This window comes from Calliphora vicina, chromosome 4 (genome assembly GCF_958450345.1).
Source record: "Calliphora vicina chromosome 4, idCalVici1.1, whole genome shotgun sequence".
Taxonomy (NCBI): domain Eukaryota; kingdom Metazoa; phylum Arthropoda; class Insecta; order Diptera; family Calliphoridae; genus Calliphora; species Calliphora vicina.
Window position 1 is genome coordinate 76026128 of NC_088783.1, and position 15897 is coordinate 76042024.

At 28.6% G+C, this 15897-nt stretch overlaps 1 protein-coding gene across 1 annotated transcript in view; it reads right to left on the reverse strand.

Annotated features, from left to right (window-relative positions):
* The window catches only part of dpr18 (defective proboscis extension response 18), a 156412-nt gene that overhangs the window by 13214 nt on the left and 127301 nt on the right, over positions 1-15897 (reverse strand). The window contains exon 6 of the mRNA XM_065507998.1: positions 4729-4853. Coding sequence (XP_065364070.1) covers positions 4729-4853 — 125 coding nt within the window. The remainder of the gene's footprint in view (positions 1-4728; positions 4854-15897) is intronic.

Sequence of the window (15897 nt, forward strand, 5' to 3'; positions counted from 1 at the left end):
TCTTTCTTATAATTTTCGGGATTTAGACTTCCCGAAAATCCCGAAACCGCGGGTCGGGATTCTTTATCAAACCACGAACCCCGGGATTTTCAAAAATCGGTCCCGATTAGCATCTCTATTTACAACACAAATGGTTCTTTTATATTACAACTAACGTGTGCAATGTATTGTCAGTAATATTTTCAAGAAAATTTCAAAAAAGAGTTTTATTGGAGGTTGTCAAGTTCTGCTTGACCTATTTTACCCATTTCCAACACTTAAAGTTTCTGATCAACAAGGAATATTTGCGGAAAATAATATCCCCCACGGATACATTTTTGTGGGTTTGCAATGAATATTTCAATGTGTTACAAACGGAATGACAAAATTAATATACCCCCCATCTTTTTGGTGATGGGCATAAAAAAGAGTAACTCAATATCGTTCTCTCCCCATATACATATATTCCCTAAGATGCAATTTTAAATAATTCTATTGTTAGGTGTCAAAAGAGGCAGAAACTAGTATCCTCCAGGGTTTACAATTGCTACTATATTAGCCGTCAATTGCAGTAAATATACATTTTTATCAATCTGCATACTAAAAATATAGTTACTATTATAATTTTGTATAACTCTGCTAATATAAATTGCTGTTACTATTCATATATTACTATACAAATTGCAAAGTTAGTTTGCAATTTCTAGTAGCAGATACAACCAGTTGTCAACTCGTTATTGTAGCACAACAACCAAAATATATGTTCGTGCTATAGTAGCATACACACTTTTTTGCCGAACTAATATTGCGCGTCAGTGCTATCAATTTTCTCTGGCAGCAATTTACATTTCTTTGGTTGCTTTGCTATGGTTGCATTGATATTTCTTGTTTTTTGGCTATTTGGATGCTGCTAGTTATTTTATTGTCAAGTATGTAATACGAAATAACGATTATTCATTAGTGTAAATATTTTTGAATCTAACTGAGATATTGACTTGCATTTTTTTTGTAAGACCAAAAATTAAAATATCTAAACAAGAAAAAAAAATGTTCGGAATAAATGTGGATCAAATTGTTCCTAATATGTATTTGCAATCCTATTAAAATTTTGATAAAAATTTTAGTTTTAGAAACTCAATAAATATGTAATCTGTAATAAAATCTTTATTTATTAGCAAAACTCAATGAAATTTTCAACGTTTTTTAAATTTGTCATTCCAAATTACAAAGTGTAAAAAAACTTTTCAAAAGGTTAAAAGGAATCCCACAATTCCTAAAAATTTAAGCGAAAATCCCGAAAATGGTATTTTTTACAATTTTAACCATATGGTCTACATTTCCTTCGGGGCTGGGAAAATACTTTGGGGATAAATAGGGAACAAATCAAGGTTTCTAAAGCTGCTTTCCGTTTTTTGATCCCAACTTTGGGATTTTAGAACATGTGGCCCAAAGTTGAAATTTTTATCAAAAAATAGGTCAAATTCCGAAGGACGAAAGGGCAACATGTTCAAAAAATAGGACATGTTTTTTATATCAAAATGTTCTCTGTAAAGCTACCTTACAGAAAAACATAAAATTGTTATATGTTCTTAAAGAAAGTTTTTTTTTAATAAAAAAGATTTAAGTCACCTTTTCATCCAAAAAACAGCAAAAATCTACTATTTTTTGAATTCTTAAATTGAAAATCGTTTATTTTTGGATCTATAATCGATATTACTCTGAAATATTTTGTATATTACTGATAATTTAGTTGTCTAACTAACAGAAAAAAATCGAGCCCGTTCGGTACAAAAGTACGACCTATATTTTTAAAAAAGCGGACCAAGGTATGGCAAAATTTTAAAATTTCAATTTTGAAATGCCTATAACTCGAAAAGTATAAGAGATAAATAGCACACACAAGCATATTTTTTCAAGACATAGGCGAGCGCTTTCTAAACATCTTTGAAATCGAATGGGAAACAAAAAAATGGCGTGAAGGTACCCTATTCTGAGCCCCCATAGCGCCGCCCCTGAGGCATTTGTAGGTCCCATTTCAATAATTTAAACTCGAATACTCCTTGGCTATGCCCGCGTCAAATTTTATCCTGATCAGATCAGCCGTTTAGAAATGCCAGATATATTTCAAAAAAATTTTGATTCTGCCCAACTGTACATTGGGTGTGTTTACTGATATGTTGTTATGCACTTATCAAGAACAGCAACTGATAGCATCAATTGCAGAAATGTCAATTGTGCTATAGCACAACTACAGAAGTGTGTATTTTTGCTAGAAAAGTTTGCCAGCACAACAAAATAAAACGAATGGAGTGCAATATTAGCACGACAGAAAAACTGTGTGTGGTACTAAAGCACGAACATATATTTTGGTGGATATGCAATGGATTGTGTTTGCTACTAAAAATTGCAGACCAGCATTGCAATTTTAATAGTAATACGAACGAACAGTATGAATATTTATATTAGCTGATTGTGATGAAATGAGATAATTTCATATTTATTGCATAGTCAAATGTAAGAAATATGTTGCTAGAGCTGAATATCGAAACCCTGGTATCCTCATATATTCTTAACTAATTCAGATACAAAAATGAATTAAAATGCATTTTTATCCATTAAAACCAAAAAATAATACCAAATAGAAACATGCCACATTTTCGAAAATGGAACCTGTAAAAGGTAAAAAATTTATGTATTTTTTCATAAAATAATTTTTTCTGTAGATGTAAATTATATATATATATATGTATATTTAAAAAAATAACCAAAAAGGCCTATTAAAATATGTTTCATTCAAACATATGTATGTATGTATATGTAAATCAAATCTTCATAACATTTAAAACACTCATACAAAAATTGAATAATAGAATATTTTTCTCGAATGCGAAGATTTAGATTGTTTGAACACAAATTTAAATCGTTTGAGACATACAAACAATTTCGCCAAAATTGTGTATGTTTAAATTTCAAACTTGTGGTAGTTCAATACGGAAAATGGAAATTGGCATATATTCTTCTAATTGTACTTTTTTAATATTTTAAAATATTTTATTTTCCGTCATATCAGTTAGCAGATATTATTCTGATTGAAGTATGAAAATGATGAAGTGAAAAATCTTAATATAAAGTCAGCAAATTTTTAATTTTTTTATAATAATGTACCTAGAAACATGAATTAACCATATATGGTACTCAGTGAATGAGATTACAAAAATTATTGGTACGTTTTTTCATTTTAATAAAAATCCAAAATCATTTTCAATGTGGAAGAATCCACGAAAGGAGATTTTCTATAAATCATTTTCATGCTTCTTAAAAATTAATTTTTGATTGAAACAGTTAGCATATACATAACCTCCCATTAGTAGTAAATGTATTTTCAGCCTTAAAAAGCGGATCAGACAAATGAGTGACGTTTTTATTTGACATCAGAACTGTTAATAAATTATTTGTTATTAGATAATCACAAGCAAATATTTATGTATGTATATTGAAGGAAAAAGATGGCTGTATTTGTAAAAAATCGTTATCGTATACACTAAATTAATTTTTAATAAATAAATTTTTAATATATTTAGTTTTGACTATATTACGATTGGAGTAGCGAAGCGAACCGGGTTTGATAGTATTTTATAAAAATATTGAAAGTGTTGGCGAATGCCTTGTTGAAGTTCAGTTTTTGAAGTTCATATTTCATACCTAAATACCAAAAGGAAAACTGTTAATAACTTCAGAACTGTTAGTCAGATTTGATAATTTTTGATCTCATATTAAAGCTAATGAATGGTGGATTTTAAATAGTTTTTTTTTTCTAGAAATACGTTTCTCACTAAAAGATGGTTAGTATTAATAATCGTCCTTCGTCTCTCCTGGAAAAGATTTTTGGTAATATACTCAGAAAATAATAGGTCCCTACAAAATATGAGGCTATCAGTGGAGAAACCTATTTATTTAGTGGTATATTCAACTTACACCATTTTTGCTACATTATGCTCAGTGCAAAAACGATTTTTTTCAGCTCTGTCTGCTTACCATACATTTGTATTGATATTGGACTGTAAATTACACCAATGTGGTTACAACACATTTGCGCTGGTGGCTTTATATATAAGACTAAGTTTATAAAAATATATTTTACATCTTTCGGTTATTCTTGGAAATATAAGGACATTTTTACTAAGTTCCTATTATCTGGTGATCCCCTCATGTTCTCAGTCTAAATTTTGTATATGTTGTTAATCTTGCAATGGTTTATAATTGAGGAAAATCTTTAAATGTTTTTTTGAGATATCTTTTATTCAAGGACGTTTTTTTAATATCTTCTGTTCAAAAGAGTACTTTTAGGAAAATATATGGAATATTGGCTACATAAGCATTACCATAACTGCATTATTGTAAAAATGAATAAGAAGTGAAAAAGTTATATTCAAATGAAATTGAGCGATTTAATACCGTTCCTCTATATCATTTGAATTTTGAAAATCGAAAAAAGACAAAACATAGAGAATCTAAAATTGTTGAGCATTGTTGGAGTAATTTGTTTACTCTAGTACATACTGATCGAAAAGTAACATAACAAAATAATAATTTGACGGTTGCCACAAACTTTCAATGTAAACCCAAAGAATATTTAATCATTCCAAATGACCCCTTCAATTTATAATACACATACATTGTAAACATTAAAATAGTTTAAATAATAAAAAGACAAACAAAATAAGAATAACACACTCATCTACAACTTACCTGTCAACACTTGCACCTGTACAATGGCCGTAAACAGTCGCCCAATCGAACATGAATAATTGCCACTGTCAGTTAATTTTGCATCGGTGATTGTAACTCGACTCGTAAGCCATTTATCGTTCGAACTGAAAAATAATAAATAGAAATTACAAACACACACATACTCATGTACATATTTAAATTAATTTTACCACATCTACTAAAACACAATGTTGCACAGTTGTTATGTTAGTTATTAAGTATGTGTGTAAGTGTGGGTAGATGGGTGAGTGTGAATGTTATTCAATTGAATTTATAAACATATACATATATGAAATATGCATGTAGATATGTATATATGCGTGTGCTTAGTATGCAAGTGTTTGTGTATTTTGTTTATACACCATATTGTAAACATGTTGGTAAGTGTGATCCTTAGAGCTGTATGTCATTATGTCAAAACAATTAGATAGAAGCACAAAATGTATTTTACAAATGTAATACCATTTATTGTTGTTATATCTACAGTGATTAGCAAAAATGTAAAACTCCATACCTTCTACAAGACGAGATTTCTAGCAATTTTTCGATGCTCCCAAGTTATAAAATTCTAATCCGCCATATAAAAACCAAATGCTCAAACAATATTGCAATAGTAAAATCAAACATATTTTCGAGTAATACACCATGATCTACCATCTTACTTTTCTTGGCCAAAATTAAAGAAAACTGATAAATAATATGGAGAAGAATTTAGAGATGAAAATTCAATTTTTGAATATGAATTAGAAGTATGTCTTCATTTCGGTCAATATTGCCTTGAGGAAAAGTGGCTTTGTGGGTTTATTGTAGATTAATAACACGATCGGGTGGAAGTGTTAAATGCTTCCTTTGACGAATGCATACATTTAAACGGAAAGATGATATAAGTGGATCTGATGTGTCGATTGCTCTATTAAGAACGTCTGATAGATTATCAGCACGGCTGCTTTTTCGGGCATTATATAATCTAACACATTTATGTATTTTATTCCTCGTTTCTGCAGTATCTTCTGCAAAACAACCTACACGTGCCATTTTTTGTTTCCCATTTGATTTCAAAAATTTATAGCGCTCGGCTAGATCTTGAAAAAGCATGCTTGCGTGAGCTATTTATATCTTATCATTTCTGACTTATAGGCATTTCAAAATTGAAATTTTTGCCATACCTTGTAGAGTTCTAAGCTGAAACAAAAAGTCGACTTTTCGACCTTTGGACTTTTTCCGTTTTTTTCGACTTTTAGTAATTTTTCGAAATATCGACTTTTTAGTTAAATCGACTTTTCGACTTTTATTAGACTATTTTCGACTTTTTTCAACATTTTACCATTTCTTATTGATGCGCCTTTTGTAATGTTTAGCAATAAAAATGAAATTTATCATGGCGATAATAGTTAGAAGAATGTTGGAAGAATTTTTTGTAGAAAAAACATTTATTTATTATTTATATTAGCATACAGCAAGGCATAGTTTTAGTATAATGTTGCAATTATAATTTTTTTAACAATCTAAAAAGTCGACTTTAATCGACTATTCGACTTTTATCGACTTTTGAGATAACGTAATGGATTGTTCGACTTTTTTCCGACCAAAAAGTCGATTTCGACTTTTCGACTTTTTTCAGCAAAAAGTTAATTAATTGTTCGAATAATCGACTTATAGAACCCTTGGTTCGCTTTTTTAAAAATATAGGGAAATTTTTTTCGTATGATCAAAAATTAACTTATTTGCAAAAAAAATTAATTCAGAATAAATTTTGATCAAATATTTCCTAATATTTGCAATCCTGTGAAAATTTTGATACAAATTTCCGTTTTAGAAACTCAACTCAAATATGTAACAAATTCGTCATTTATTAAAAAAACTCAATGAAATTTTCAATGTTTTTTAAAACTTGTCATTCTAAATAACAAAGTGTAAAAAAAACGTATCAAATGGTCAAAGAGAATCTCGCAATTCCTTAATATTTTGGCGGGATTTTCGTAAAAAATAGTATTTTATACAATTTTGACCATACACACTTTATTCGGGGATGGAAAAATACTTTGAAGTTAAATAGGGAACATATCATGGCTTCCAAAGCTGCTTTCCGTTTTCTGATCTCAGCTTTAGAATTTTAGAACATGTGGACCAAATTTGAAATTTTTATAAAAAATAGGTCAAATTCCAAAAGCGGAATGTTTTCTGCAAAGATACCTTACAGAAAAACTTAAAATTGTTATATGCCCGTAAAGAAAGTGTTTTTTTAATAAAAAAGAGTTAAGTCACATTTTTGACCAAAAAACAGAAAAAAACTACTATTTTTTGAATTTTTAAATTGAAAATCGTTTACTTTTGTATCCATAATTGCTATTGCTTTGAAATCTTTTGCATATTATTGACAATTTAGTTGTCTAACTAACCAAAAAAATAAACAAAACTTTTAATCCCAAGTGTCATTTAGTGTTAATTTCCATTTGTGTGCTGTTATTATAAATATTAGACTTCATGTTATACTTCTCTTAAGTTTCATAAAAATCGGCCCAAAAATATATGACATTTCGCTATTTTTCCATTACAAATTCCAATTATTGACAAATTTATCCTTTGACTTTCACGATTTAAGGTTTAACGTTTTTCAATTTTAGTAAAATTTTCAGAGTATAGTTAGAATTACTATAATATTCTGAATAGGTTCTACTTAGAATTGATAACACTAAGGAAATTGAGCGTATTCGTTAAAATATGGCCAACTAATTTGTTTTTTTTTCGAAAATTTCAAAATTTAAATCGCAGGTACGGAAAAACTGTAATAGATATTTTTATAATTTTTTCATATTTTTTATTCCCTATTATATTCTCAATTAATCTTAAATGAGATAATCAAAAAATTCTGAAATTTGTTTAAACAAAATTTTTAAAAATTTGAAAATGGAGTTTCAAAAGTGCCGTTAAAAAAATATTGTTTTTTGTTTATAACTGTGATTAGGTTAACGGTATCCTAAGAATCCAAAAACTCATATACAAGTAAAAATATGTTAATTTTGTTGCTATATTTCTTGTTCTAGTGGCCTGAGAAACATTAATGGCTCGGGGAATTTTTAATAACTTTAACATTTTTTAACCAATTTCTGCAATTTCTGACAATTCTATTCTTTTAAATTAAATTGCAAAAGTAATTTTTTAATGGCAAAATTTTTACAAAACTGAAAAATTAGCATTTGTCCCCCTGTTAAATGCATCTCAAAATTTCAGAGGGCTAAAGTATTTTTCGAAAGTGCACCTAATATTGGGGCTATGCCCAAATATGGGTCGAAAATCATAGAGCTGGATTTTGTGAAGATCTAGCTGTATGATTTTTGCATACATTTTACTTAACTTTGTAAATTTTTGGATATTTATATCGGGTAATGTTTTCTCAAAAGTAGTCATTATATGGGAGGTATGAACAATTCTGGTACATAAATACCTATCAAAGGTGATGATATTTGTATGGAAGGGATGATATTTACCATTTTCAACAAGCTTGTTTTTTTGCACACACTTGGAGGTTGTCTCACATTTGGCGTCATATACCTAAAATTTGCAATCTCTAAATGTTATCCGATTTAGATAAAATGTTCAGCATTTAATTTTTAGATGTTTTTGGATTGCGGAGAACAGAAAAAAGAGCATTAAAAATCCAAAAAGAGAAAAATAAGGGTCACCCAGAAACAGTCTACCAACACTAGCTCAGACATCTTAATATTATACAAACAAAACTTTAATTTTTTAATGTGTTCATATCATTACTTAAGTGTTAACAAGATTGTTCGATTGACAGCTATATTTTTGACCATTCAATTTAAATTCAAATTAATTTTAAGTAGTTTAACTTTGAATGGAATTTTTCACAATTTCTCAGGGAAAAGGTAATGAGCGTCACGTAACGTGCGTCGCAAAATGTTCTCGGCTTTCTATGAAAACGGCAAATCTTTATTCATGCGAATAAGTTATATTAGAAATCTCTTTCATTCATCTTTCTTTTAGGAATAAGATTTTGTGTATGCAAAATTCGCTAAAATTACAAAAAAACAATTCAACTTTTAATGTTACTTCCATTTTTTGTAACGTGCGTTACAAAACTTTGCGATCAATTATTTCGCAACAAATGGCAATTAAAATATTATATATTATGCCATTTGCAATTGCACTTATATCTCACTATAGCGTATTATAGTATACGTTGGAGGTATCTTATTTGAAAAACCAAAAAAATTTCATATTTAAATATGAAAACGTGTACGAATAAAACGTTCGTCACGCATGATTTGCCCATATTGCTATATTGACAAATAGGATACTTTACTGTTACACTTCTTAAATAAACTTATACTTTTTTGGACTTATATTGAACACCACTGTCCATTTGAAATATTAACTTTTGGTTTAAATGTGGTTGCTACAAACTACAACAATAATTTATTGATATTTTTGTTTAGCTGCTTGTAGATGTAAATCTACGACCTTCTTGGCAGTACAACTGCATGTAGTTAGTTTGTAGTGTGAAAGGATAATTTGTAGTTGTGTGCAGAGGCAGCTCGAAAGGAAATTAATTAGTTTGTTAGTTTTCCTAAGACTCTTCATAGAATTGTATGTTATAACTTAATAATACTACATTTAGATTTAAGAGTATTTATAATAATAATTCATTTTGAGAACTTGTGATGTGATTTATTTTAAAGAATATAAAAAATTTAATCATAGAAATTGAAATATTAAATTTTCTTTCATTTGTATTTGGGAATAAATACATTACTTTTAAATGATTTTGAATGATTGTGTTATTTCTATTTCATTTTAGTAAACAATTTCATAAAACTACAATTTGAAAAAACGTCATCATTTCGATATCTAATCTAATTAATATACACAAAACTTCAACTATAGTTATCAAATGCCTTTAATTTACAAATTTGTTCAAACAATATCAGACTGTTTGACATGGCTTAACGTCGTGTTTATACGTAAATTCTAAAGTCCTTAACTTAATTTTTTGTTTATTATATTGCAATTGCTCTACACGCAGAGAAAAACATGTTTAGGCATGATTATGACAACAACATTCTGTTCTTTGTAACAATATATTGTTGTCCTCCACAAATAATTATTATTTTAATTAAATTTCAGCACTATATTATTTATTTCTGTTCATCTCAGTTATAAATTTGAGTAGGGTTCACTGAAACATACTTGTTGAATTCACAACTGACATTAGTGTTTATTTTTAGTGTTTGTCTGAGCTTTGATATTTTTATCAAATTCTCATTCCCTCTATAGTTTTATTTTTATAATATATTATTTATATAAATAAAGTTAACAAATCAAGTATTGACAATGTTAAAGAACATTCGAAAACAAAGAAAGAAATATTCTGATCAGATTAACAGCCGAACAATCTACAAAACAATTGACTAGCAAACCCTTTAGTTTCCGTTTTGGAGCTATGCTTTAAAAAATCTGTCCTAGTTGAACATGATCCTGAATTCAAATACAATAAGGGTACTCATTTAAACGCTTAAGTTTCCCATTTGTGCAAATGGGCAAATTTGCGCGACATGTTTCATGAAACCACCTTTTCAATTTTGTGCAAGTTTATACAGAAAATTTATATTTGTCAAATAAAAATACATAAATTCAACAAAAGCTTTAATAATTTTTTTTCAAATTGTATAAATTTTAATTTTAAAATGTTGAATGAAAGTTAAATCTTTGGAACAAATGGTGGTATACATAGTTTGGAGGACTTTGTTTATGTTCTAGCTGTTGGTTAATGTTTTCATACACAATGTCATTTAATACAATCATTCTGTTCCAAAGTTACACAATTTTCACATGCACAACATTTTTATATTCTATTTGATTTTTATTTCTTATAAATAAAAGTAAACAAAAGCAGCTGATTCATCAAATGCACAATAAATTCAAGTTTGCGAGTCTAAATTGTCGCGCAAACTTATCGGAGTTGTGCAAACGAATTTCCATACATTTTTTGACATTTCATTTGCGAGAGTGTAAAAATGCACAGATTGCACAGTTTGCGAGGCTTTTAAGCGTTTACATGAGGACCCTTAATATAAACGTATTAATAACTTTTTTATGTCGTTCATTAATTCGGGTTTTAAATTGAGTAACTAATTCTTTAGTAAATTAATTCACTATTTCTAAATTATGTATAACAAATTGTATTATACATCAAGCTCTATCAACGTTGCCGAATCTTTGCTTAATAAAGTGCTCTTGGGGAATTACACAATAAAGGGAATCTGTCCAAAGTTTGATAGTGAACGTGACTAATTAGAAGTCAGGCAGTGCATGATTGACGCATTTACAAATACACAAAAGTTTATTACCGTGTTAGACAAAGATGTTCAACGATGTTCAAAATTATGTATAAGACGAAATCCATTCTTTTCTTTCAAAAAAACGTTAGTTTGCAATATTTGTGTTTATCATTCGATTTATTAAATATTTTGCAACACTTACGTATGCGGTTAATAACATCAATTATATACATATATTTTAAGATCATGGCCTTCATGTATTTCAATGTAATCATTATAAATGTCATCCTCAATATCACTTTCGACCACCGTTTCAAAATCACATTCTCCATCACATTCAACTCCACTTTAATCTAATTTAATATTTTGTTTATTAATTGCGATTCTTCTAATATTTCGCTAGCTAAATAACAAATATTTTATTCCTTACCTTTTATTTTCATTGGTTCAAGTCCTAAGTTAAAAATTTTGAAAGATTTGTTTTTAGAATTGGAAATTCTTGCAGTAATATTTATATATTTATAGAAGGAGCTATCGGAACACTCATCTACAGTGATCGAAAGTCCCTTTCTCTGTAGTTATTTGTCGAATTTAGGAAACAATACTCGATTATTCTACATAAAATTGTTCGAATTATTCGTTATTCGAAAATGGCAATTTTTCGAATAATTATTCGTAAGAAACGATCATTAGTCGAATGAATACCCTAATTAACACCAAAAACCCTAGAATAAACGCATAGAACGGAAGGAGAGAGTAAAATATTACTCTCTTTTCACACATACGGGTGATACAAAAACAAAATACATGCAATACATTCTCATGGATTAGGTTTCTGACAACAGACTTAGATTTTTGGCTCTCAGTTACCTATCTAGTTGTTGCCTATGACTAAAACCTAATAAAATTAAATTTTGTATTGCCAAAAAATTTAATAATAATATGATTACTTTTAATGATAATATGATTACTTTGCATCATTACATGATTTCTTTGGATCATAATTTGATTTAATTGGATCATATATATGACTTTATTTGATCATAATATGATACTTTAGGATATTAGTAATGATCATAACATTTTGGGTCTACAATCATATGTCTTCTTATAATATGTGCATCCTAGATTTATTTACCACATCTCTGTTTTTTCTCTGTGTATAAAGTAAAAGTTTATAAACAGTTTTCTAACTAAAACATAGTTTTTAATGAAGTCAAGTATAATATTAAATTAAACCATAAAATAGTTTCCTATATGCTATACATATGGGCTATTCCATGTCATCGTACGTGACATTTGCATAGAATGGAATAGATTTTGCAAAAAAAAAAAAGATTATCTGCAAAATAATTTGGTCTTTATGTTCCATTCAGAGTTCTTTCGAAACATTGCTGTCCAAAAATATCGAGCGAAATCAGGTTATATCGTACTTGACATAAAGTCATTTTGAGTGATATGTAGAAGTAATTTTGAGGGACATGTAGAAATATGCAAAAATTTGCGAATCGTGAGAGGCATGTTTTCTTTTAATTTCTTACACTAAACCAAATATTTTTCCTTTACAATCCGTCATATTTCAATACAAACAATCTTTGGCTGATTTTAAAATAAATAAAATTTAATATCGCACGTGACATACCGTTCGTGGTAGATTTTTCTCATCCTACTACATGCTAATTTGGAGCTTAGTTTTCGCAGCCTTTTTAGCCAAAAATATACTAATTAAATTAAAAACAAGTACGAAAGTATGGTCGGTCAAGCCATACACTAAGTAAAAGAGAAATAACATTTTTCTTTTAAAATTTCAATAATTTATATTTTTGAGTGATTTTCGGAAGTGGTCCTTATATGGGAGCGATGACCAATTATGGACCGATCACCATGAAATTAGGTTGTGTGATTTATGTCTATATGAAAGTTAATTATGTTGAATTTTGTGTGTATTCCAAAATTTTTAAGCGATTTATGCGCGTTAAAGTGATTTTCGGATGCGGGTCTATATGGGAGCTATGACTAATTATGGACCGATTGTAACAAAATTTGGTGACATGAATTTTGTATATATAAAACTTATTTTGAGCGGAATCTGTGGAGATACATATGGGGGATTTCATGTCAAGTGAACCAACTTTTGAAATCGATGTCTTCCGATCGGGATGAAATTTGCACCAAGGTTAGCTCTATTGGATAGTAACTCAGACACAATTTTTCAACAACATCGGTCGAGAACTCTCTGAGTTATAGGGGGTAAAATTTTGACAATTTGGTCAAACAGGGGTTTTTTCTTATCCATGTAACTTATTACCTATTGTTCTTAGCAAAATGTGTTCCAAATAGTATAGATAGCTATTTCTTCGATCTTTCGAAAAAAAATATTTAAAAAAAAATAAAAAATTTTTAATATTTTTTTTCCGAAATCAAAAACTTTTTTGACTTTTTTTAAAAATACGCTATTTTTTTTATTTTTTTTTTTTTTCTTAAAATAAAGTTTAGGTATTTTCCTTGAACACCTACTTGGTCGCTTAGTGGGATGCGAGTGGGATATCTATCAAAATAAATATTTTGTAACTCAAAACATAAAATTTTTGACTTTTTTTGCAAAATCAAAAACTTTGTTGACTTTTTTTTTTCAAAATGGACCCTTTTTTAATCTTTTTTTTAGGTCAAACAAAAGCTTAGATATTATCCTTGAAGACCCTTTTGGTCGCTTAGTGGGATGCGAGTGGGATATCTATCAAAATAAATATTTTTTAACTCAAGACTTACAATTTTTGACTTTTTTTTTTGCAAATACGATTTTTTTTCCAAATGGGACCTTTTTTTAAAATTTTTTTTGTAGTCAAAAGAAAGCTTAGGTCCATTCCTTTAAGATATTTTTAGTCCCTTAGTGGGATGCGAGTAGGATATCTATCAAAATAAATATTTTGTAACGCAAGACATACAATTTTTTAATTTTTTTTTGCAAAATCAAAATTTTTTTCCAATATGGGCCCTTTTTTAATTTTTTTTTTTGCTCAAAAGAAAGCCTAGGTCCATTCCTTTAAGATATTTTTAGTCCCTTAGTGGGATGCGAGTGGGATATCTATCAAAATAAATGTTTTAACACAAAAATTTTATGTCTTGAGTTACAAAACATTTATTTTGATATATATCCCACTCGCATCCCACTAAGCGATCAAAACCATCTTAAAGGAATAGGCCTAAGCTTTCTTTATAGCAAAAAAAAAAATTACAAAAAGGGCCCATTTTAAAAAAAAGTCAAAAAAGTTTTTGATTTTGCCAAAAAATCAAAAATTGTATATCTTGAGTTACAAAATATTTATTTTGATAGATATCCCACTCGTATCCCACTAAGGGACCTAAAATATCTTAAAGGAATGGACCTAAGCTTTCTTTTGACTAAAAAAAAATTTTTAAAAAAGGGCCCATTTTGAAAAAAAATTCGAATTTGCAAAAAAAAAGTCAATAATTGAATGTCTTGAGTTACAACATTTTTATTTTAATAGATATCCTACTCACATCTTCCTAAGTGACAAAATAGGTCTTAAAGGAAAAGACCTAAGCTTTCTTTTGAGCAAAAAAAATTTTTTAAAAAAAGTCCCATATTGGAAAAAAATTTCGATTTTGCAAAAAAAAATTAAAAAATTGTATGTCTTGCGTTACAAAATATTTATTTTGATAGATATCCCACTCGCATCCCAATAAGGGACTAAAAATATCTTAAAGGAATGGACCTAGGCTTTCTTTTGAGCAAAAAAAAAAAATTAAAAAAGGGCCCATATTGGAAAAAAATTTTGATTTTGCAAAAAAAAATTAAAAAATTGTATGTCTTGCGTTACAAAATATTTATTTTGATAGATATCCTACTCGCATCCCACTAAGGGACTAAAAATATCTTAAAGGAATGGACCTAAGCTTTCTTTTGACTACAAAAAGAATTTTAAAAAAAGGGCCCATTTGGAAAAAAAATCGTATTTGCAAAAAAAAAAGTCAAAAATTGTAAGTCTTGAGTTAAAAAATATTTATTTTGATAGATATCCCACTCGCATCCCACTAAGCGACCAAAAGGGTCTTCATGGATAATATCTAAGCTTTTGTTTGACCTAAAAAAAAAGATTAAAAAAGGGTCCATTTTGAAAAAAAAAAGTCAACAAAGTTTTTGATTTTGCAAAAAAAGTCAAAAATTTTATGTTTTGAGTTACAAAATATTTATTTTGATAGATATCCCACTCGCATCCCACTAAGCGACCAAGTAGGTGTTCAAGGAAAATATCTAAACTTTATTTTAAGAAAAAAAAAAAAATAAAAAAAAATAGCGTATTTTAAAAAAAAGTCAAAAAAGTTTTTGATTTCGGAAAAAAAATATTAAAAATTTTTTATTTTTTTTTTTAAATATTTTTTTTCGAAAGATCGAAGAAATAGCTATCTATACTATTTGGAACACATTTTGCTAAGAACAATAGGTAATAAGTTACATGGATAAGAAAAAACCCCTGTTTGACCAAATTGTCAAAATTTTACCCCCTATAACTCAGAGAGTTCTCGACCGATGTTGTTGAAAAATTGTGTCTGAGTTACTATCCAATAGAGCTAACCTTGGTGCAAATTTCATCCCGATCGGAAGACATCGATTTCAAAAGTTGGTTCACTTGACATGAAATCCCCCATATATAAATTAAACATTTATGACCGATAAAGTCCAATTTCGGAAGGGCATTTGTATGGGGCTAGGTGAAATAATAGACCGATTTCAGCCAGTTTCAATAGGCTAGGGCCTTGGGCCGAAAGAATAATATGTACCAAATATAATCGAAATATCCACTAAATTGCGACCTGTACTCTGCGC